The 24629-nt window shown below is 57.4% G+C and overlaps 1 protein-coding gene across 1 annotated transcript; it reads left to right on the forward strand.

The window, feature by feature from the left end:
* The first annotated feature begins 87 nt into the window (after positions 1-87).
* Positions 88-24436, forward strand: TMEM63B (transmembrane protein 63B). The gene is made up of 25 exons (XM_043591538.1): positions 88-219; positions 6856-7038; positions 7331-7410; positions 7673-7714; positions 8684-8774; positions 10203-10240; positions 11173-11315; positions 11428-11479; positions 11938-12046; positions 12699-12769; positions 15640-15720; positions 16062-16069; positions 16201-16316; positions 17158-17291; positions 17434-17571; positions 17696-17849; positions 18756-18862; positions 19131-19217; positions 19421-19486; positions 20782-20944; positions 21511-21616; positions 22602-22769; positions 23000-23115; positions 23271-23351; positions 23626-24436. The coding sequence occupies exons 2-25, from the start codon at positions 6880-6882 to the stop codon at positions 23815-23817; spliced, it is 2502 nt and encodes an 833-aa protein (XP_043447473.1). The 5' UTR covers positions 88-219; positions 6856-6879; the 3' UTR covers positions 23818-24436.
* Positions 24437-24629: the final 193 nt, after the last annotated feature.

A 24629-nucleotide genomic window follows, 5' to 3' on the forward strand; every position in this document is an offset into this window, starting at 1 on the left:
GCGCGCGCGCCTTGCGTGTTCTGGCGTGGGGGGTGGGACCTGTGCGGCCCCGCCCCCTCCTCATCCCCCTCCCTCCTCCCGCTCCCCCTCCCCCAGACACTGCCGCGGCCGCCGCAGGAGCCCGGAGCTCGAGCCGCCCAGCGACTCCCCCTCCCCCTCCCCCAGCCCCGCCCCGCCCCAACCCGGGGCTCCAAGCCGGAGCCGAGTCTGCGCCTGGGGGTAAGTACGCGACCCTTCCCCAACCCCTTCTCCTTTCTTTGAGGCTCCTACCACCACCCAAAGAAAACCCCAGACTCAGCTACGTGTCCCCTCCCTTCAACCTCCTGCGGGACCCAGAGGTGCCCGGGCCCGCGGGACCCAGTGGTGCCGCGCGCTGCCCCCAACCTCGTACCATCCTGAGCCAAATGCGAGTCCTCTGACCCCTGCCGCGGGTCCAGATGTGCACCGCCGTCTGTCCCCACCCCTAGGGAGATCCCGAGGGGTGGGACCCCCGCCCCCGGCCCCCAAGCGCCACTCTTCTCCCACCTGCCGGGTCCAGGTGCGCGTCCCCCCGCATGCCCCTCCAGGGTTCCAGCTGCGCCCCCATCAGCTCGCCGCCGCTGTGGGGAACCTGCCGCCCCCGCCCCCGAGTTTTGGATTCCAGGGTCGCCAAGTCCAATGTCCTCGGTCTCTTTTATCTTTTCTCCTGTTCCCGGGGCCGAGAACCACCCACCCCCCCAAGCCTGCCCGGGGCAGGGGTTCGGGCTCGGACAAGGGCAGGGTTCGCGGGTGCTGGCTGGAGGCCGGCCGCTGCCCCCAGCCCGTCTGGGGACTGGTCTCGGGCTGAAGAGGCGACTGGCCCCGGGAGCGTGTCCTCTCCTTGCGCCCCGCACAGTGCAGTTCATTCATGAGCCGCCCGGGCCTGCGTTGGAGGGTGCGGTGGGGAAAGGCTTCAGAGGCGGAACAAGGAGTGGGGCAAAGGCCCTGTTGGGGGGAGGGGGCGCGCTTTGTCCCTCCTGGCCTTCTTGACCGTCTAGCGAGGACAGTCCCAAAGATTTGGCGCCTTGCTCCTCAGAAGAGAAGGTCGCTTGGGAAGTGGAGAGGAGAGGTCAGAGGGGCCAGCTGCCCTTGGGGCTCTGTGCTGCCACCTGCCTGGGTCCCCTGGGGGGAGCTCTGGCCGCTCAGCACTCCACTTCCCTGCGGGGCAGGAGGGTCTGGGCTTCTGTACCCAATACCACTCTCTACCCTTTCCCTGGGTCTGCCCAGGAAAAATGAGGCTGTGCTCAACCCCTCTTGAGTAGGAACCCCCAGTCTTGCTTCCCAGGCTGTGAGAGGAGAGGAGTGGGAGTGTCTACCAGGCTTCCAGCCCTGGTTGTGCTGGCAGCGTGACTGTCCTCCAGGGCACCAGAGGGTCCAGGCCCTGGCTTGCTCCAGGTGGCACAAGCTGGGGCCTGCTGTTGGCTCATCCAACTCAGTCTTGGCCTCTGGTTGGGTGGTGGGTGGGGATGTGGCAAGGCAGAAGGCAGGTGGTGAGTAGCTAAAGGTAGTTAGGGAAGCTAACCCCCTTTTGGACATCCTACAAGTTCCCTCCGATTATAACAGAGTCTTGGAGAGCTCAGTTCAAATTCCAGATCTGCCATTCTTTAGCTGTGTGACCTTGACAAGTTACTTAACCTGTCTGAACCTTAGTTTTAATTAAAAAGTGCATTTACTACCACCTCCTTACGAGATTTATCATGAGGATCAACTAGATAACACAGGGAAAGAGCCTGGCACCCTGCCTCGTTGTTGATCAATAACGGGTTCTCTTCTCTAAACTTCTGACCCATCTTGGCATAACATCACCCTCCTGGGCTCCCACCTTTCTGGTCTGCTACAGATGGATTGGATATGTTTGAAGAGTCTGGGAACACTCCCTGCCACTCAGCGGCAGAGTCCTGAAGGCCATATAAACCCTTTAGTCTAAACAAGAAGCCCATCCCGACTGAGGGGCTCTGTCACGTTAAAGTCTGTTTTCCTTTATTTTGATTTTTACCAGTTTTCCTTCACTAAACCAACCCCTTTTATGCCAACACTTTATTAATAACAGTACCTAATATTTTTAGAATCCGTCATGTGCCTTGAACTGTATTAAGAGCTTTACATAAGTCATCTTGTTTAGTTCTCAAAACAACCACACAACTGAATTATGATTCCCATTTACTGATGAGGGAACTGAGGCCCAGGGTGGTGAAGTAATTTGCCCAGGTCAGTAGCCAGATCTGTCTCATCCTAGATAGAGCCTGAAATCACAGTCCCACGGTCTGAGTGGGAGGGTCTGGCAGCCACAGGCAAGAAGGAGGGCAAACAGGTAGAAATAGGGTGTGGCATTTTTCCAGAGCTGGAGCTGGCAGCCCCCACCCCCACCAGGTCCCTGATGGAAGCTTCTCCTCCGGCCAGGGCAGCAGCATGCGGCAGTCAAGACCACACACTTAAGCCGGACTGCCTGGGTCCATATCTGGATCTGTGACAGACTGACTGTGTGACATCGGGCAAGTTCTGCACCCTCCCTGTACCTCAGTGTCTTCTCAGGGTTGTGATGGCTAGTAAATGAGCTCACATGTGTAAAGCACTTAGAACAGTGCCTGGCACAGAAGAAGAGGGAAATCAATATTTGATAAATGCATTCTTCCGACTACTTTTTTTTTTTAATTTTTTAATGTTTATTTATTTTTGAGAGAGAGAGAGAGACAGAGCACGAGTGGGGGAGGGGCAGAGAGAGAGGGAAACACAGAATCCGAAGCAGGCTCCAGGCTCTGAGCTGTCAGCACAGAGCCCGACTCCGGCTCCAACTCCGGAACGGTGAGATCATGACCTGAACTGAAGTCGGAAGCATAAGGGACTGAGCCTTCTGACATCCCTTTACCTGCTACTATTTATCCTCTTTTGCAGATACTTTTTAAAAAAAATTTTTTTTTTTAACATTTATTTATTTTTGAGACAGGGAGAGACAGCCTGAATAGGGGAGGGTCAGAGAGAGAGGGAGACACAGAATCTGAAACAGGCTCCAGGCTCTGAGCTGTCAGTACAGAGCCTGACGCGGGGCTCGAACTCACGGACCGTGAGATCATGACCTGAGCCGAAGTCGGATGCACAACCGACTGAGCCACCCAGGTGCCCCTGCAGATACTTTTTTTGCCCATCCCTGTGAAGCTTGGAGGGGTGGAGCAAGGATATTAATACCTCTTTGCTACAGTTTGGAAGACTGAGGCCCAGGTTACATAGTAGCAGAGCTGGCCTACATCATCATCCTCTCCCTTCAGAATACACAGCCTTCCTGATCCCAAGCCCTAAATGAAATCTTCCCAAGTAACTCTGGAAGAAAAAACTTTTACCTTCTAACTCCCTCACCCTCACCATGCACACGCTTTTTAATGGTAACATAACAACCTTTATAGCTAGAACTAAAATCCTCCGCCATTTTTAGGGCGCCTGGGTGGCTCAGTCGGTTGAGTGTCCGACTTCGGCTCAGGTCAAGATCTCACGGTTCATGAGTTCGAGCCCCGCCTTGGGCTCTGTGCAGCCAGCTCAGGGCCTGGAGCCTGCCTCGGATCTGTGTCTCCCTCTCTCTCTGCTTCTCCCCTGCTCACACTCTGTCTCTCTCTCAAAAATAAATAAATATATTTTTTTAATTTAAATAAATAAATAAAATCCTCCTCCACTTTCTACATACTGCCAGCTAAAGTCTCAGTGTCAGACTAGAGAAATTCCAGGATACACCTGGCCCAGGGGATGAACTGCCCCCTCACTTAGTCCTCCCCCCAAATATTCTGCCTCAGTTTCTTCCACCCTCCCAGCTGCTCTCCCTAAAAGCTTTGAGCAGCTGCCCTAGGTGAAGTTCAGCCCCCCCGCAACCCGGCCTCCCACAATTAGGAGCACCAAGGACACCAGTGAGCCTGAAGAGCCACTGGCCCTGGCTCCACCCTTTACCTGCCCTGTGACCTCATGTGAGTCCTTCTCCTTCTCTCTCCCTGGGCCCCTGCTTCCTCCCCTGTAAAGAGGGGATAGTGATCTGATCCAGCAAGTACCTTGCCTTCCTTGGGGGTCAGGGGTAAGATCAATGCAGTTGTTGGGGGAGGGGGGGAGTGCTTTGTGACTGTAAAGAGGGAAGCAGCAGATAGACACCATAATTTCAGTTACTAAGCATCTACCTGGACCTTCACCCACCCTATGGGGCCCCCTTACTGCAGAAGCTCGCAGAACGTTCCACCTTCTTTCATTGTGGACAGGACTGGGGCGGGGGGGTGCGTGGTATTCCAGGGGTTTGTACCCATTGCATTCTGGTCTGATGGAGCCTTGGAGTTGGGGAGAGAGACAGGCAAAAACTAGGAATGGGCTGTCTTGATTGCTGGAGTATACTGGAGCGGGGGGTGGGGGCCACTAATTCAGAGGGCCGCCAACCATCACAGACCCAAGATCCAAGATACCTATACCTACCTTTAACCTCCACTTTAACCCTGGTACTGCAGGGTTCTACACACCTCACGTTTACATATCCAAGCTTCTAGGCACACCCACACCCCCCCCAACTTACACACCAGGGCCTGGAGCCTGCCTCGGATTCTCCTACCTACCCCCCAACACACACACAGACACATCAACACATGTCTGCACACCTAAACATACACATTCCCACAATGTTCTGGTATTCTCTAGCTGGAGAATGAGCATTTATGAAACTTCTGTGTTGTGCGGAGTCCTGTTCTAGGCACATCAGAAAAGCATGGTTCTGAACATGTGTTCTAGCTTCAGAAGGAAGTTGACCTAGGTATGAACTCCATCATTTTATGAGCAGTGTGACTTAGGGAAAGTTATTTAACCTCTCTGAGCCCCTGTGCCCTCATCTTAAAATGGCAATAAGATCCAACTCAGGATTGTCGAGGATTAAACGAAATTGTGTATGTATTATTCTTGAAACAGTGGGTACTAGATAAGTGACGCCTGTTGTAATTACTAAATTCATGGGGTTTTGGGGTTTTTTTTAAGGCAACTTGGGCTGGAAGGGAAGAGGGAGGCATAAACACTGGGCAGTTACCACTTTAGCCTTCTTAATACAGGCTTTTCCGAGACTCCCTGGGACCAAGTATAACATATAAACAACCACAGCTTCCCCCTCCACTTGAGAGCTGGTGCCTCTTCCCCTGCAATTGAAGTGTCAGGAAGGGGAAAACCAGGGATCGGTGGGCAGGAGAAACCCTCTGAGTCCCCCCAAGGGGCTAGGGGATGCTTGCTGCCAGAGTTACAGTCACTGATTCTCGGTTTGTTGTTCTCTCTCTTTGTCTGGTTTCCTCTCTTCCCTGGGGACCTCCACCCCCACCCCAGGCAGAGTTTCAGTGTTGTCAGCAGAAGGGGCCCCCAGGGGCCCCCAGTAGGATGGGGTGGAGCAGCGTGCCTCGGCCACACTTCTCCACCATAGGAGCCTCCCCAGAGCCCTGCTAGGTTCCGTCCCCAGACACTCCCAGAACCCAGGTATCCGGGCTGGCTGCCCCTTCCCTCCTCCTCCCTGCCCCACCCACCCAGCCCAAAGAGGGCCGGGCAGCCCGGCAGTGGGCAGTGGCGGGGAACCGGGCTGGAGGGCAGTACCCTGGCTGCCGGGGACTTGGGCAGGCTAAGAGGCCCCTGCCCACTCTCTCTTCCTTTGCCAATGGAAAAGCTCGCTGGAGGGCACAGCATTCCCAGCCTGCCCTACTCCGGAGGCAGGAACAGGGCACTCTGGGAGTTGTAGTTCTCACACCACTCAGGTGAACCCTGTGCTGAGATCGTTGGAGAGGTTGAGGAAGCTGGAGGGGAGGAGCTGCTTCCAAGGCAGGGAAAAAGGAATGAGGGTAAGCAGGAGTGACTGGGACCAGGCAGATAACACAAACCCAGAAGTCCTAACTTTTTAACTGACTTCCCACTCTGACCCCATCCTCGGGTCCCTACTCTGAGGACAGAGAGCCAGCTCTGAAGCTGAACGTCTTTTTTTTCTTTGTTTTTTTTTTTTAATGTTTTTATTTATTTTGGGGACAGAGAGAGAGCATGAGCAGGGGAGGGGCAGAGAGAGAGGGAGACACAGAATCCAAAGCAGGCTCCAGGCTCCCAGCTGTCGGCACAGAGCCCGACACGGGCTCGAACTCAGACTGTAAGATCATGACCTGAGCCAAAGCTGGACGCTCAACCGACTGAGCCACCCAGGCACCCCCCTTTTTTTCCTTTGTTTTGAAGCCAGTTATATCGAGAAAGTGATTAACAGTGCCGAAATCTCTAAGCAGATGAAATCATGCCATTTTTCTAATAGAGGTAGAAAGAGAAGATCAGGGTGAGGTAGCTGGTTCCTGACTCATCTTCCCCTGGCCTCCTGACCCCACCTTTTAGCCTTGAACCCTCAGACCTAAGACCTCTCCCCATCTTCTCTCATGTCTCTGCCTGAGACAGAGAGAGAGGGAGAGAGAGGGAGAAAGAGAAAGCAAGCATGAAAGTAAGTGTGTGTGTGTGTGTGTGTGTGTGTGTGTGTGTGTGTTTGGAAAGTGTGTGTGTGTGTGTGTGTGTGTGTGTGTATGGAGGTGGTGGGAGGTAGGCAGCAGAGACTCACAACTCCCAACTTAGAAAAACCAGTCTCCCCAGTGCAGATCTGGGCCAAGTTCCCCAGACCCTGGGTGGGGTCTCGGCCTCAGAGCCAATGAAGGTAAATCCATGTGACTCAACCCTCCCCTCCCCAGGCCCTTATCTCTGGAAGCCAGTGCTTCCCCCCACCCAGGCAGCCGGTGATCTGCCCTCGCTCCCTCTCCCCGTGCTCATGCTGGGAGCCATGAGGGGGACAGGGGATGAGCCCAGCTGACCATGGTGCTCTCTGCTCAGGAGGACCATGCGGCAGTAGCAGCCATGCTGCCCTTCCTTCTGGCCACCCTGGGCACCACGGCCCTCAACAACAGCAACCCCAAGGACTACTGCTACAGTGCCCGAATCCGCAGCACCGTCCTGCAGGGCCTGCCCTTTGGGGGTGTCCCCACCGTGCTGGCTCTTGACTTCATGTGCTTCCTTGTGAGTGCCCACACATGCCTCCCCCCCCCCGCCCCCCATGCCTGGCATCCACACCCTGTACCTAGCTAGCTAACACCTGCAGCTCTAACCACTCTTCCACCTGACCCTGACTCCCCAGGCTTAACTATGGGAGGGATCCGTATCACACAGCCCAAGCCTAGCCTCTGACCATTCACCCAAGCCAGGGTCAGCCCTTTCTAAGGCCAGATCCCAGCCCCTCTGCCCCTGCCCTCCAGGCTAGTCCCGTGGGTGGACGGTCTCTCTACCTGCCAACCATTCCCTCTGCCCACAGGCACTGCTGTTTTTGTTCTCCATTCTCCGGAAGGTGGCTTGGGACTATGGGCGGCTGGCCTTGGTGACAGATGCAGACAGGTAAGGCTTGGGGACTCTCCCTCACCCCTGCACACATACACATGCACACTCACTGTCACTCACTCAACACACACCCATCACTCCTCGGGGATAGGAAAGAGCCAGCCCTCTCTCATCCCCCTTTGTCAGGGGGATGAAGAGGGAACAGTCCCAGAACAGCCATGGGGGACGTGAAGGCCTACAGTTGGATCTGTGTCCTTTGTCAGTCCCCCAGGACCCTCCCCCGCCTCCCCTGTTAACCCTGTCTGTTCTCTGTCCCCAGGCTTCGGCGGCGGCAGGAGAGGGAGCGAGTGGAACAGGAATAGTATGTGGGGCACCTGCCCCCTCATCCCCACTAAACCAGCTTTCTCTTTTCTTCTCTCATGCTTCTTTTCTCTTCCTGCCTCGTTACTGGTTTCTCTTTGCAGTTTTCTCCTCTGCAGGCTCATGTTTCGGACTAACGCAGGCGGTGCGCTTTGCAGAGCAGGGGACTCCCAACTTGTCTCTGCCTGGCTCCCCCATCTCTCCCTCTGGCTTTCTGCCTGGGAAAAGCCCCTCCCCATATGTCTGGCTCTCTCCATGGTGGCCGGTGGCCAGGCTGGAGGGGCTGTCCTCCCGGAAACTTAGAGGATGCTCACCTGTTGGTCCCAGAGACAAGATTGGGTGTCCCCAGTGGCTTGCCATCCCCTAACAACTAGTTCTTCATATTTCAGGGTTCCCTGCTCACCCCTTCTGGAGGCCTGGGAGGGGGGCCTCCCACGGAGCCCCGAGTCTGGGCTTTTGTGTCACATCATTGTCTCTGTCTATAGGACTGGCGTTGGAGTTGCAGCAGCTGCTGGGGAAGAGGGAGGGTAGGGTCCCACCTGGGAGGCATCCCCCAGCCCCTGATCCCTCCAACCCTTCTGGGGCTCTCCTAGTCCCTCCTTTCCTTCAGCTCCTCATTGCCCTGTGCATAATACTGGCTCTGTCACCCCCCTATCCCGTCCCCTGCTGGTCAGCCCCAGAAATGCAGGGCCTCCTCACACTCTCGCTCCAGCCTCCAGGGAGTAAGATGAAGACACCCTCTCCCTTCACTCACTGCCCTGCACTGGTGTGCCCTCCAGGTGCCCTGAAGGAAGGAGGTGCAATTAAGGGAGGCAGGGAGAAGGCAGGCGTTCGTCCCCGCTTCAGCCTCTGCGCTTTCTGTGCTTTGTCTAGCCCCTGGAGCTCTGGAGGGGGAGCCCCCCACTTCAGTCCCGCTCCCCAGGAGCTCAGACTCACCAGGCTCTCTGATCTCTCACCTCCTCACCCCCAGTGTGGCCTCAGCTATGCACGGGGACAGTCATGACCGGTATGAGCGTCTCACGTCTGTCTCCAGCTCCGTCGACTTTGACCAAAGAGACAATGTGAGTGCCCTCCCCCAGACTTGTTAGCCGCCCACTCCTTCTCCGGGGCAGGGGGCTTAGCAGCCTCTAGCCTCCAGTGATACAGAGTCAAGGACCTGGAATGTGGCCTTCTCCTCAGCAAAGGCAGTGCTCGTCTAAGAGCCACAGGATGGCCACCCAGACTCGCTCTGTACTCCACGCCAGCCTCCAAATCAGCACAGACCTAACATTGTGAATCCCACACTTTGCACCACGTAGAGCCCCGCGCCCGTCTCCACCTGTTAATCCCAAGGACCCCTTCTTCCTTAGGGTTTTAGAAGTAATAACAGGCCTTTCTGCCCCATGGAGCAAAAGCAGGAATTCATTGCGTTGCTCAGAGATTGCAGGCTGGTGGCCCTCGTCTAGATGGGGCCAGTTGTGGGTTGGGGCTGAGTGGCAGAGGTCCTTACAGATAAGGCGATTCACAGCAGTCCCCGGACCCTCATGCACGCCAGACCCAGTACTCCAACATTACCTGCCTGGCCCCTGTCGTTCTGCCAGGGTGTGGGTCCTAGTCAGAACTCGAATCTTTAGGCCCTAGGCTGGCCCTGGGCAGTCCGGCTTGGGCTGGGTGGCCGGGGGGCAACAGCTCCTGTAGCAGCCATAGTAGAAGAAGCCTGTCAGCTTCCTGAGCTGGACTCACACCGGTAAGTGGCAAAGCAAAGCTATCACCCTTGCCCGCCAGAGGTGTCCACATGGTCCCCAGACTCAGGTGATGTTGGCAGCAGGCAGCACAGTCCTGCATCTTAACTGGAAGCACCTCTGTCCCCGATCCTGTGTTAAGCCTGGACCTTCCACTGGTAGGAAGGTGAGGGAGGGTTCTCTCTGCCCAGCCCTCCCCCCTGTATCCCGACCCTGCTCTCAGTGGGGTCTCTGCTGCAGGTAGGCCTGGGGGCTTGAGGGTGGGAGATTGAAGCTCACAGGGACCCGGGGGTTGGTCCCTCTGGGGTGTATTGGGAGAAAGGTGGCAGGAACTCGGGAGGCCTGGCCTGCTCCTCTGCTGTAGGCAGAGCCATGTGGCAAACTCTTCTTGTCTGGGTCTGGAGTCCCCACTGCCTCTCCTAGAACCCTGAATCCCACTCCTCCCTACGCTGACCCACACAGCTGCAGGCCTTCCTTTGGTTGCGCTGCCCCGTTGACTCTTGGCGGGGATATGTAGCTCTGGACATGAGCATCCACAGATAACTCAGTTTGGCCTTAGTCCCTTTCTCCTTTGAGGGCTGGCACCTTCCCTCTCCCCCTCTGGGATGAGCTGCTTTCTTTGGGGGGTTGTGGAAGTTGTTCCAAGGTGAGCCCAGCCTGGAGGTGATTATGAGAATGGGGCAGGTGGGATTTGAGGGGGAAGGGAGGCTGGGGGTGGTGGGGTGGGGGGGGGCTCCAGCTGATAGCCCTCTGTCCCCCCCACTCCAGGGTTTCTGTTCCTGGCTGACAGCCATCTTCAGGATAAAGTAAGTGAACAGTCTTCAGGCTCTAAGGAAAGAGAGAAACAAAGAAAAACTTCAGAACCTGTTACCTCCCTACAAAATCCAGAAGCCAGCAGCTTTGAGGGCCTTAGTGCTCCTAGCCAGCCCAGCACCCTCCTCCCTCCTCCAGGAGGCCAAGCCCTGGGGTCCTGGCCTCTGCTGTCCCCTGAGCTGGCCTCACTCTACCCCACGGTCTCTTGCATGCCCCCCTGCCTGGGGGGCCCGCTCTGCCCTCAGCTCTCCACACCCCTGCCACCCTGTGAGGGCAGAGGCCAGAGCCCCTCCACCTCAGAGCCTCCGTGTAGCCAGCGGGGCGGGGGGGCAGCAGGCAGGCTGGGAGCAGCCAGCCAGCAACAGGCAGGAGCCAGTGTCCAGCAGGCAGAAGTCAGGAGATCGAGCCAGAGTGCGGCAGGCAGGCAGTGAGCGCTGAGAGAGGCAGGAGGCCCAGACAGGTCAGCACCGCCACTGCCCACGCCCCGGCCCCCAGGGCCCCTCCCCAGGTGCACCACATAATGTGTTTCTCCAGCACCCATAAGGCGCTGCTCTGTCCCCAGCCTCCGTCCTCCCACCTGCTCCAACCTCTTCCATCAACCCACCCTCCCTTTCCTCACCGCCTCTACTCCCGGCCCTTTCTTACCCTTTTTGTCTCTCTGCAATCTTCCCCTTTCCCCTCTGTTCCCCTCCTCTCTCTCCTCTTCTCCTTTCCCTCCCTGCATCCTTCCTTTCCTCCCTCCCCTTCCCTCTCCCTTTCTCATCCCCCCTCCCAATAATCGGGGGCCCAAGACCCCAGCCCACCCCCATACTGCTGCCAGACTGGCAGGGGCCAGGGCGGACTTGGGGGCGGGCAGGGCAGGCAAACTGTGGCCCCTCTGCCACCCGGCCCTCACCTGATTCCTCTGCTGCCCCGGGGCCTGCAGGGATGATGAGATCCGGGACAAATGTGGGGGCGATGCTGTGCACTACCTGTCCTTCCAGCGGCACATCATCGGGCTGCTGGTCGTCGTGGGCGTCCTCTCTGTGGGCATCGTGCTGCCTGTCAACTTCTCAGGGGACCTGCTGGGTCAGTGAAGGCTGGGATGGGTGGGGTGGGGAAGGGAGGAGAGGGGGCAGGAGGGCACGCGTCCTGACCCCAGCATCATCCTCTCCCTCTTCCTGCCCCCTCCCACCCCCAGAGAACAATGCCTACAGCTTCGGGAGAACCACCATTGCCAACCTGAAATCAGGGTAAGATTGGGAAGCCAGTCAGTGAGGTCAGAGTCCAGCTGTAATGAGGAGGGGTGCGAGGGGGAGCACCGTGGGGAGAGGTGGATGTGGGGCCCTGGGGACTCGGATTGGAGACAGAGTAGGTGGATGTCTGTTGGGAGTCCCCAGAGATGACCAGATAAAGAAGCTGCTGTGTGACCTCAGGCCAGGGAAAGATGGCAGGGGGTAGTTAGGGGACAGTGTAGCCAGTGCACAGGGCAGGGAGAGATGACCTCTTGGGGACATTTCAACTGCAGTGGAATAATCTTGGGACCCGGACGGTGTGAAGTATGGGGCCTGCCCTGTGAGGGGGCCAGTGCCAGAAGACCACCGGCAGTAGAAGGGCCTCGAACCAGGGCTGAATTCACACCGGGAGGCTGGGGGCCGCCTGAGTGGGTTCCTGGCCCCAGTGGCTCCATGTACCCCTCTGCCCCACCCAGGAACAACCTGCTATGGCTGCACACCTCCTTCGCCTTCCTGTACCTGCTGCTCACCGTCTACAGCATGCGTAGACACACCTCTAAGATGCGCTACAAGGAGGACGACCTAGTGAGTAGAGCCCAGCCGGCCTGCCCCGCCCCCAGCCCCTTCCCTTCCCTCTGGGCCTCTCTCCCCTCAGCCCTCAGGGGCGTCAGTGCCGGGGTGAGGCCGCCTGGGTTTCATTCCGGGCTCAGCAACTCAAGAGCCCCTATGCTGCAAGTTAAGTTACCTCCCCAAGCCTCGCTTCCTGATCTGTAAAATGAGACAACAGCAGAACCTTCCTAAGATGGGGGGGGGGGGGGGGGCGGGGTTAGGTGATAGGAGGCGTGGAAATCACCCGTGCTGTGCCTGGCCCTGGGGAAACAGCAGTGGTGATGCCATGCTTGGGATGCTCCCTCCCTCTCCGCATCCATCTACCAGCCCAGTACTGAATGCCCTCCCCACAGCAGCCACGGGGTGCCCGGGCCTTGTGGCCTGAGGGTCAGAGAGTAGTACCCCCTCCCTCGCCCTGGATGACCCCTCAGGAGTGAGAGACCAAATGGCTCTTCCATTAAGCTCCTGCCTGATTTCAATTAGATGCACTCCCCTGCTTTCCCTGGAACCTGGTTTATCCCTAAGGCCTCCTCCCACCCAGCTGCTCCTCTCTGCTCACCATTCCCCACGCCCTCCTGGCATTCTCGAGCCTCCTCTGGAAGGTACATGCACTCCCCTCTCACCCCAGGTGAAGCGGACTCTCTTCATCAATGGAATCTCCAAATATGCAGAGTCAGAAAAGATCAAGAAGCATTTTGAGTGAGTGGCCACTCCTACCCCCAACCCCAGGTCCTGTGGGCCCTTCTTCCGTCTTTCAGCCCCTCAGACTTCTCACACCCCCCGGCTGAGGTCTGGGCTGCAGCGGGGTGGAGACTAGACCACTGAAGGATTACGTGACCCCAGGGCATTCTAGCAGCAGGGCTGGGTGATAGCCCCCAACAGCAGGGGAAATATAAGAAATACTTGCAAAGTGAGAGAAGGAAGTGTATGTCACATCCCCTCCCTCCTTTCTCTCACCACCCCCCCCCCACTCCACCTCCCCTCTCAGCTTGAACTGGGTCATGGGTTGTTGGCCTGGGATCCAAGAGCCCTTCAAGGTGTGTGGCTTCAAAACTGTACGTGACATTCTGGGGTTTGTGTGCAGACTGGCAGGGAGGAGCTCTTGGCTTTCAGTGGATCCTCAGGGAGCCCGGGGGGACCTGAGCTGCATGTGTTCTCAGGCTCTTTTCAGCTCTGGAGTTATGTCTCAGAGGGGAAGGGGAATATACACCTCCAAGAGCTCCAGGCAGCCGGAATGGTCCGCATCCGGGATTAAGGATCCTGTCATACATTCATCTGTGTGCTCAGCAGACTTTCTCATGATATTAAGCCTCGGGACCATAGAAACGAATGAAAGATTATTGAGCTCTCAGGAGGTTCACATGGTGGAGGTCAGCGTCAGGAGCTGGTCCAGGGTCTGATCAGAGATTGGTCTGAGGCCAGTCTGTGGCCAGAATTAGGAGTTGGCCAGTGGGGTCCTGATAAGGGACATTGGCAGTTTGGATCAGGGCTCAGTCTCTGCTCAGGATCGGGACTTAGTGAGGTCTGCATCCACAGCCAGTTGGCCTGGATCAGAAGCCAGTTGTTGTTCTGGATCAGAACAGGATTGGGAGTCAGCATCTGGCCGAGGTTAGATTGCAGACCCCTTTGTTGCAGGCAAATGAGCGGTTTGTGATCAGCATCAGCGGACGGATAATCATTCATTCAACATGCATTTATTATCACTTTCTGTACTCCAAGCATAAATAAATTAGAAACAGGCCCTGCCCACACAGAAGTTCGAGAACAGCGGTCAAAATTAGATCATCCTCGGTCAGTACGAGAGCGACTTGGGATCCTGTCTGGATTCCCAGCTGTGATCGGCATTAGGGGGCAGTCCGAGTCAGGATTAAGGACAGTGTGTGCTCAGAATTAGGTGGCATCTTAATATCACTGTCCTGTTGGGATCAGTTGTCAGCTTGTACTGGTTAGTCCTTTAATGACAAATCCTTCTTGAGCACCTGCCGGGCACCCGCCCTGGAGGGGGACCTAGGGTTACAGCAGTAAACAAAGAAAGAAAGCCCCTGCCCTTGTCCGCTGGCATTCTGGTAGGCGAGACAGGTAATAAACAAACGAACTAGTAACAGACATTGCGTCGAGTAGGGGTGGGTGCCAGGGGGAAAGCCAAAGCAGGGAGAGGAACAGAGTGAGGGAGTCAGGAAGGGCTGCTGTTTCCAGTGGAGGGGGGAGCGGCGGGGCACATGCTGACAGGGCCCTGCACACAGTGAGGAAGTGAACCCCGCTAACCAAACATCCATTCAGCACACACTCATCGTACACCTACTGTGTGCTTCCTACCAGGGAGACAAAGGAGAACCAGGCCTGATGGGTGTCCGTGGGGAGCTCGTGGTTCAGGCTGTTTCAGGAGTCAATCTACGATTTTGTTTAGGAAGCAGACTGTGATTAAAATTTAGTGGTCAGCCTCTAAGCAGGGTGGGGGGGAGACTGTGGTCCTAATTGGAGTTTGGGGGGTCAAGGAGGTGAGCATCAGGGAACAGCCATCTCATGGATCCATTCATTCAGCACATGTTTGTTGAGTACCTAGTATGTCTAAGCTGCTGGCCCAGGCCCCGAGCACATGGTGATGAGTAGGGCTTGTGATCCAGGTCTGGGGTCTGTCTGAATTAGAGGACTGACCCAGCAGAATTAGGGAATATCCCGTGTGTAATATCAGAGAGCCTGCATGGCAGGGATTAAGGGGTTAGAGATTAGTCGGGTGAGAATGAGGGCTCAGCCTGCCACAGGGTTCCAGGCCCTTCCAAAGAGGAGCCCTAAAATGGTTAGAGTAACACCATGTGGGGGGAAAAGTCTGTAGTGCATCCCAGATTTAAGTTTGCAAATTCTCGTGCTTTTGGGAACTAGATATTGTGCATCTGTTAACACTTGGTGGCTCTTCATTTAAAAAAATTTTTTTAAAGATGGGGCTCAGTCTAGATTGGGGAGCAGGGAGCAGTGTGCGATGAGAAGTGAGAAGGAGCCGCAGGCACCCCTCGAGTCCTGCCAGGTACCAGCACCGAGAGTCACATACAGTCTCTCTCTGCTCGGTTTCAGGGCAAGGTGAGGGTCAATCTCGGGTCAGGGTTAAAAGGTCAGTCTTGGGTCTGCAGACCGGGCCGTGGGTTGGTTGGGATCAGTTGGTTGGGATCAGTTGGTTGGGATCAGGCAAGGCTAAGTGTTGGACTGTAACCAAGTATTCTGGAAACAGGGTTGAGAGAACAACCTGAGTAGAAACCGTTTCTCTCAACTGAAAGGTCAGAGCTCTGAACAAGAGTCAGACCACGGCCGTGGCCTCCCCTAGCGCCATGCGGGGGTGCACTCACATCCACGGTCATCATCGGGGTGTGCTCAAGGTCCCCGTGCCTCAAGGCTCCCTGCTGCTGCTCAGTTAAACACAGGGAGGAATTTCCAAGTTTCATTCTTACGGAGCTCCCATTTTTGTAGACCAGAAAGAGGGAGCTTGAATTGGGGGTGTATGTCTTCACGGTCGCGGCTGCAAGTCGGGGGCAGGTGGGCAGGGTCGCCGCAGAAGATGATGGTGGACTGTATTTCAGGGAGGCCTATCCCAACTGCACGGTTCTTGAAGCCCGCCCGTGTTACAACGTGGCTCGCCTCATGTTCCTCGATGCAGAGAGGTAATGGGGGGGATGACACGTGGGGGCCCCTGCCTATTATAGAGTGCATCTCAGCTGCCACAGGGGAACCTGGCTCCCCATCCAGGTGTTTCCCAGGGCATTTGATTTTAATTCAACCCCTGGGTTGCCTGTCCATCCAGCTCTGGAAAGAGCAAAGCCTGGAGGTTAGGGTTGTTGCAAGAAGAAAGGAGCCCACCATCCCCACCCCGTCCAAGGACATCCCCTTCTCCAGCTACAGTATGAAAACTTGAGGCCAGACTATAGGAAGAATTTCTGGCCCTCAAGGGATGGGCGGGAAGACCCTGGAATGGGGACATACCTGAACCATACATTCTAAGCAGATCCAAGAGTAAGATCGCCCCTGTCCTCAGGGAGTGGACTTAGGTGGCCCCTCAGCTGGGCTCCCTACTCACCCTCCCAGCCATTCCTGGCCCCAGCTGGGTGGTGGGTGACTGGACCCCTGGATCCCACAGGAAGAAGGCCGAGCGGGAAAGCTCTACTTCACAAACCTTCAGAGCAAGGAGAATGTCCCCACCATGATCAACCCCAAGCCCTGTGGCCACCTCTGCTGCTGCGTGGTGCGAGGCTGTGAGCAGGTATGAGGTGACCTCAGGCCCCCAGAGCTCCTGCTGGATACGGGGAGGGGTTGGACAGATCTTGGGAAGACAGATCACAGTAGAGATGGGCACATTCCAGGTGCATGTCCCACGACCCCGGGAACACACACACACACACACACACACACACACACACACACAAATGGGTCTTAAACATAAACAGCCAAAGGTAAGGGACGCCTGGGTGGCTCAGTCAGTTAAGTGTCTGACTTAGGCTCAGGTTATGGTCTCACGGTTCGGTTCTTGAGTTCAAGCCCCGCATCAGGCTCACTGCTATCAATGCAGAGCCTGCTTCAGATCCTTTGTCCGCCCCCCCGCTCCCTCCCCTCAAAAATAAATAAAAAACACCAACGGTAAACAGACTCCCTGAGGAGGCAAGGCCATGCGGCCCGGGGGCTGGAGGTAGGGTGCCAGGATGGGGAGCAGGGCGCAACCCTCCCTCAGTAGGTCCCCACCTGTTCCTACAGTCCTTGAAGCTCCAGTTCCACTACTGGGTTTGTACCCATCCTTCCAGTGACCAAGTTTTCAGGGCCCAAGTCAGAAGAGGTCAGCCAAGAGGACAGTGCTGTGGTGTATTTACTAGCTCTGTGGCTTTAGGCGAGTTTTCTGACTGCTCTGTGCCTCAGTTTCCTCATCTGTAGGATGGGGCTAATTGTATCTACCTCGGGCTTATGAGGATTACGAGTTAACACATAGCCTAAAGCAGTACCTGGCCCGTAGTAAGCCCTGGGGCAGCGCCGCTGAGCATGGTGGGGGCCAGCCCGGCTCTCTGACCAGAACCTTCGCCTCACCCGCCCCCCCACCCCCACCCCCCCGGCAGGTGGAGGCCATCGAGTACTACACGAAGCTGGAGCAGAAGCTGAAAGAGGACTACAAGCGGGAGAAGGAGAAGGTGAACGAGAAGCCTCTTGGCATGGCCTTTGTCACCTTCCACAACGAGACCATCACCGCCATGTGAGCCCCTGCCCTGCCTGCCCAGCCCAGTCCTTGCCCCCCACCGACCAGCCGGGGCTCCCGGGTCCCCACGCTCACGGCCAGCTGTCGGCAGTGGGGTCCCCAGCGGCTGGCGCCCTGGTAACCGATGCCCGTCCCCCAGCATCCTGAAGGACTTCAACGTGTGTAAGTGCCAGGGCTGCACCTGCCGCGGGGAGCCGCGCTCCTCGTCCTGCAGCGAGTCCCTGCACATCTCCAACTGGACCGTGTCGTACGCCCCCGACCCCCAGAACATCTACTGGTGAGCGCTGGGGTGGCAGGGGCACGTTTTGTGGGGCCTGCTGGCTCCAGTGGGTAGAGGGGAGGTGTCACCGGGAACCATCAGCATGCGGTCCCCAGGATGACCCTCTCCCCTGCCTTCCCAGGGAGCACCTGTCCATCCGAGGCTTCATCTGGTGGCTGCGCTGCCTGGTCATCAATGTCGTCCTCTTCATCCTCCTCTTCTTCCTCACCACCCCAGCCATCATCATCACCACCATGGACAAGTTCAATGTCACCAAGCCTGTGGAGTACCTCAATGTGAGGCCCTGCCCCGCCCCACCCCTCTATGCTGTGTCAGGAGACACAGATGCCGGGCCTGGAATCCCTCTTCGGGGGGAATCCAGAACACCCTCCTGCCCAGTCTGGCTCCTCTCCTGCTTTTCTAGCCCAGCCGCACCAAGCACTCCCACACGACCACGGGCTGTAAAGCCCTCTGTGAACTTCCCTGGGGCTCCCTGCCACCTTTTCCTAGCAGAGACCACCCTTGGGTTTGCACACATCTAGAGAGACACCGGGGAAGAGAGAGAGCCCAGGGCCAGTCCCTTCTCACCCCCCAGTCTCTCCGACAAACGAATGGAGGTTCAGACTACATCACTGGCTTCCAAACTCAGATTCTGGTGCCTTTATCAAAAAGACTCTTACGTGAAACCCAGTGTGGAAAGGCAAGGCTGCTCAGATGGCAATAGAGTGACGGTCACTTCCACCAGCTCTCCCCTCACCTCTCCTGCCACGCACACGGCATACCTCCTTGGGAGTCTCAAAGTCCAAAGGAAGATAGTTTAAAAAATTACTGACTGATAAGAGCAAAAGACATAAGACCCGGTTTTTCTGGGTTCAGATTCCACCCCCCTTCACTCCTCACTAGCCGGGTAACCTACTGAATCTCTTTTTGCCTTAGTTTCCTCATCTGTAAAATGGGGTAATATTGTGAGGATCAATACACGTAAAGCATGTGATCAATGCTGGGTACTTAGTAGATACTCAGCAAGTGCTAACTACTGATGCTATTCATAAGACCCTGGCCCCCACAGGTTCTGGACGTCTGTCATGGGGCCCTGAGAGCTGCGGGGCCTGGGGCTCAGTGGGGGAGGGGGCCGATAAGCAAAGCAAGCCGGACCGGGGCCGCTGCCCCTGCCTGAAACGCAGCCCCGTGCCCCACTGCAGAACCCCATCATCACTCAGTTCTTCCCCACCCTGCTGCTGTGGTGCTTCTCGGCCCTGCTCCCCACCATTGTCTACTACTCGGCCTTCTTCGAAGCTCACTGGACACGGTGAGACCCTTCACACTCACTGCACTCTGGCCCTCCTAGGTGTGCACCCGTCCCCCCACCCCCACCCCGCCGCCCCCCAGGCAGCCCTTTCCCCTTCAGCCTCCCCGCCCCAGGCGGCCCCAGAGCTGCTGGGGAAGGGATGCCGGCCGGCATCCTCACCCTGGGCGGCCCCCATCCCAGTGGGGCCTCCTGTGATACCATCCTGGCTAGGGAGGCAGGCGTGGGGGGCTGGTTCTCCTGACCTCTGCCCCCGTGCCCCCTGCCCCAGCTCCGGGGAGAACAGGACCACCATGCACAAATGCTACACCTTCCTCATCTTCATGGTGCTGCTCCTGCCCTCACTGGGACTGAGCAGGTAGGTCGCAGACGATGGGATGGGAGATGGCGTGGGGGTGTTGCAGGGTGGGCGAGGGGAACGGTTCAGGCTCCTACCTCCCTCACAGAGCGGGGGGACCCAGGTCTGGGGGGGCATCCCCAGAGGCTCACGGACTAGACTCCTCCCCTGGTGTTCTGGGCCATTCCAGCCTCCCACCACACCTCTCCACTCCTCCTCTCCAGCCTGGACCTCTTCTTCCGCTGGCTCTTTGACAAGAAATTCTTGGCTGAGGCAGCTATCCGGTTTGAGTGAGTGACCTGGGCCCCCAGGGAAAGAGACCGGAGGGCGGGGGTGGGTATGCCTGGGACACACTACCTTTCCCCATGGGAGGGTGCCTCGAAGCTTCCCACCCCCCGCTGCAGGGAAGAGGAGGGGGCTTACAGGGTATGGCAGGTTCATCCCAAAGCTTGCACACAGTGTCTCAGGTGTAGACGTGGGAGATATCCCTGGGGTCTGTGTTGGGGCTCATTCTCCGGGAACCCCTCTAGAGGTCACCTTCAAAGTGTATTTGGGGCTTTAGGACCCACACTGGGGCATTTCTCTGACCGTCTCTAGAGCTTGTATTCTAGGACTAACTGTGGGAGGCGAGTTTCACTCAGGAGGTTTGGAAAGGTGTCTGTAGTAGGATCTTGGCCATACTTTGGGAGTGATTTGGGTGTATCCCTGAAGGGCTCTGGAGCCCACACTTCTGAGTATTTATGGAAGGCTCTTGGGCTCCCAACTCTGGAGTATTTACGGGGAACTCTGGGGCTCATACTTTGGGATGTTTATGGGGCACAGGTTCTGGGAACACCTCTGAAGTTTCAGGCTCTTATCCAGAGGTGTGACTGTGAAATTCTTTATGGAGCACCTTTTCTGGAAAGCCCTATGAAGCTGTTTGGGGGTGGGGGTGGGGGTGAGGGGCCACATGCCATGGCTGTATATGTGGACACAAGCTCCAGGGGTCTTGCTCTAGGCCATCTGTGATCATCTTGGGCTCACACTTGGGGTGTCACAGGCACTGACAAAAGTTCTTGGGCTCCCCCACTGAAGATCTTTGAGGAAGGGTCTCTGGAGCTTGTGTTCTGGAGGTGGCTGAGGCTCACGCTCTGGGGGTAATAACCATGGCTTAATTTAAGAGCTAAGGGGTAATTTCTGGGTATTCCTAGGGCTCACGCCCTTGGGGGTCTTTTAGGATCTCATGGGGGTTGTCTGGAGACCTCGGACAGTCATACCCTGAACTCCGGTGGCCTCAGGGCTATGGAGCACTCTCCATGGGTCTTTATAGCGCACAAGTTCTAGGTGCACTGTTGAGCTCACACTCCCAGGTTGCATCCACTCGCACTGAGGGTGTTGGAGGTGTCTGTTGATACTCTGGCATCTGCCCCTGGGGTTCACACTCTGGGGGGAAGCGGGGACACAGGTGCTTGAGAGCTGACCTGGGGTGTCCACATGGAGGAAGGCGCGTTGGGGGGCGAAGGTGTGGTATGCTCTCAGGCTGGCAGTGGGCAGGCCGCAGCCGGGTCTCCCAAGGGTGCAGTGCTGGAGCACTTGGTGCCTGCAGGTGCGTGTTCCTGCCCGACAACGGCGCCTTCTTCGTGAACTACGTCATTGCCTCAGCCTTTATCGGCAACGCCATGGACCTGCTGCGCATCCCAGGCCTGCTCATGTACATGATCCGGCTCTGCCTGGCGCGCTCTGCCGCGGAAAGGCGCAACGTGAAGCGGGTATGGCCGCCTGGGGCCGCAGTGGCCCGCACAGCGCCCCCTGGTGGGCCCAACCAGAAACAGTGACAGTTCAGCTAGGGTGTGGGGACACAGGGGTGCCGGAAGTTGCAGGACCCAGTTCCGAGGCCTTGGGCTTTCCCTTTCCTTTCTGGAGCCTCAGTTTACCCATATGTGCGACGCTGGATCAACATAGAGAACCCTGAAGGCACCTGCCAGTTCTGACAGTCTAGTGTTCCCATGGGAGTTGGGGGAGGTCCGGGTCCCTAGACCTAGGATCCCTGTGCCCTCACCCCACACGAGGTCTCTGGGCATCCCATTCCCAGGCCTACCAACCTGCCAGCCCCTGATTTCTCAAAGCCCCCCCCCCACCCATGCCCCGTCACTGTACCCACCCTGACTCAGCCACAGCCCCTCTTTCCGTCTGCTTTGCCCTGCCCCACCCTGGATATTGGGTTCCTTTTCCCCACAGCTTCGTTCCTGGCCCCCTGCCCCCTCCCACCTGCCCTGTGCCCTTCTAGTCTGTCCCTCCCTTCCCTGAGCCACCCTCCTGCCCATCTCCCCCCCAGCATCAGGCCTACGAGTTCCAGTTTGGCGCAGCCTACGCCTGGATGATGTGCGTCTTCACGGTGGTCATGACCTACAGTATCACCTGCCCCATCATCGTGCCCTTCGGTAGGCACCGCCGCGCCGGGACCTGGGCCCTGCTCGGGGGGACCCAGGACCTCACCCGCTTCACTCCAGTAAGGCAGGCCGCCCTGAGTGGACAGGGCCCCGGCTGGGAGGCCGGCCCCTCGGGCCTCCCGCCCGGTCCCTGCCTCAGTCTGGGGCCGGGCCTGGGGGGAGGAGGGGGAAAACCATCTCAGCTCAGGTTGGCTCCAGCTGGTGTGCTGAGCCCCCGGGCAAAGCCACCCAACATGGCCATACTCATCCACACCAAGTGCCTTCACTCAACTGACATGCTCGGACACACATCACATACCCACAGAGGTATTCACATGTGCACACACACACACACACACACGCACACTGTCACTCCTACACAGCATCCGCGGGTACACGTGGACACAGTCCCATAAGCTCAGGAAAGACCTTTGGATTCCAGGGTGGGGTTGGACTCTTGCCACTCACAGAGACCCACTGTAGCTGAACTGTGCGCCTTGGACAAGTCCCTCTTCCTTCTGAAATTTAGCAAAGTTTCTCTTCACCTGTTGCCCTACTAGTGACCTCTCCTTTCCCCCTGGTAACATCCTAACCCCTTAACCACCCTCCCTGGTTATTGAAGGCTCCAAAATAACCCCCTTGTCCTCATTTGAAAGCTCCCATTCCCTCAGCCTCCAGGAAAACAGAACTTACCATCTAATTTATACCCATCTGTTTAGGGACAGGGTAGAAAAAAAACGAGAAGGGTTTCAAGAGGGAGCTCATTGACCCAAATGAATGGACTTCTAATAGTAGGGTTTTTAGCGAGGGGCAGCAGAACAAAGCAGGGAAGCTGAGGAAGCGGACAGCTTGTGATCCTGCGATGGGCTTGGGGCTGGGGCAGGAGGAGGGAGGCCAGCCCTTCAGCGATCTCGGTAGGACTGGGACAACCTGTGACGGACACACCGAGGTCTGGTGGCGTTGGTTCCGAGGTCAGGGCCCGTGTGGCTTCCCCCAGGGCTCATGTACATGCTGCTGAAGCACCTGGTAGACAGGTACAATCTCTACTACGCCTACCTGCCGGCCAAGCTGGACAAGAAGATCCACTCAGGGGCCGTGAATCAGGTGGTGGCCGCACCCATCCTCTGCCTCTTCTGGCTGCTCTTCTTCTCCACCATGCGCACGGGTGAGGGCCACCCCCCCACATGCCTCAGGGAGCTGGGGGAGGGGGACCCCCATTCAGAGTCAAGGCAGAGCAAGCCATGGGAGGGTCCATGATGGCCAAGGGCCACAGGCAAGGAACCTGGGAGAAGCCACAGCACATGGAAATGTGGGGTTGCATTCAGAAGGTAGCGAAGGTGGGGGGGTGCCCAGAGGAAAGGTAGCAGCCCCATCCTCTGCCCCCCCCCCCACCAGGGTTCCTAGCCCCCACGTCCATGTTCACATTCGTGGTCCTGGTCATCACCATCGTCATCTGTCTCTGCCACGTCTGCTTCGGACACTTCAAATACCTCAGTGCCCACAACTACAAGGTGTGGGGCCAGGGGGGCAGGGGATGGCTAAGGGCAGAAGCTCAAGGGGATGGGTGGGAGCTGAGGGCAGGGGTGCCAAGAGGGTGCAGGCTCATGATTGTGGCTGAGAGCCAAGGACATCTCCCCACTCCCTGACTCATTCTGGACCCCTCAAGATTGAGCACACGGAGACAGATACTGTGGACTCCAGAAGCAATGGACGGCCCCCCACTGCTGCCGCTGTCCCCAAATCTGCGGTGAGTGCCCCGATTCATGGCCAGAGGTGGGGATGAGCCTCTGACTGAGGCTCAATCCAAAGTTGGGGGTTCCATTAGTCCTTCAGAAAGTGAAGCCCATTCCAGACCCCAGAGGCAGGGAAAGATCTGGCTTCACTGAGGGGTCTGCCCACCTCTCCCTGGGGGGGGGGAAGATCACTGTCCCGCTTCCTGGAGACCCTGAGATTCCCCCAGTCAACCCCTCACCACCAGGAGCAGCTGTCCACCCTCACCCTCTACTCCTCTCCCCCTTCAGAAATACATCGCTCAGGTGCTGCAGGACTCAGAGGTGGACGGGGAAGGGGACGGGGGTCCTGGAAGCTCAGGGGATGAGCCCCCATTGTCCTCGTCCCAAGATGAGGAGCTGCTGATGCCACCTGATGGCCTCACGGACACAGACTTCCCGTCTTATGAGGACAGCCTCATAGAGAATGAGATTCACCAGTAAGGGGAGGGAGGGGCCCTGGAGGCCACGCCCTGCCCCCACCCGACCCCCCCCCCCACGGACACTAAAAACGCTAATAATTTATTAGATCTAAAGCCCCTTCCTCCCCCCATCCCCTGCTTTCATTAAGGTATTTAAACCTGGGGATTCCACCACTCTCCCCCCACCATGGAGGGAGGGAGGGAACCCCCCAACCTCAGTGAGGAGAGCCCCGAGCCGGACCCGGGGCAAAGAGGGGTGCGGACAGGGTTCCCCCAGATCAGTGCCCCCCAGGCTAGTAGTATGGTCAGGAAGGGTTATTGAGAGCCAAGAGGGGTACCTGGTGCCATGGCTGGAGACCTGGGGGGGGGGGGCAGGCATATCAGGGGCCACCCCCCCCCCCCAGTTCTTTCCTCCCCCCAAGGCCCCCTGGGACCTGGCACTCCAGGGAAATGGAGCCTCCAGCCCCTGTGGGTTGCATGAGAGGGGAGGGGCTGCTGAGTGGGAGGAAGAGTCAGGCCCCCAGCCAGGGAGGTGACCTAGGGGTGGGGGGTGGGTATGGCTGACACTGGAAAATGGGTTTTTGCACTGTTTTTTGTTTTTTTTTTTTCCTTTAAAATAAAAACAAAAAGAAAAGCTCTGAGGCACGTGTCTGATTTGTGCTGCCGCCCCGGACACGTGGGCTAGGGACCAACCACCCTCCTGTATCTGGAAGATCTGTTTGGACCCCGGGCAAGAGACTTCCTGTGCGGGACCTCAGTTTCCCCAGGGAGAGGAGAGAATGGGCCTGGGAGACTGCAGGGGAGTCTCAGGCAGGCGGAGCCTGCTGAGTTCAC

This window comes from Prionailurus bengalensis, chromosome B2 (assembly GCF_016509475.1).
Source record: "Prionailurus bengalensis isolate Pbe53 chromosome B2, Fcat_Pben_1.1_paternal_pri, whole genome shotgun sequence".
Taxonomy (NCBI): domain Eukaryota; kingdom Metazoa; phylum Chordata; class Mammalia; order Carnivora; family Felidae; genus Prionailurus; species Prionailurus bengalensis.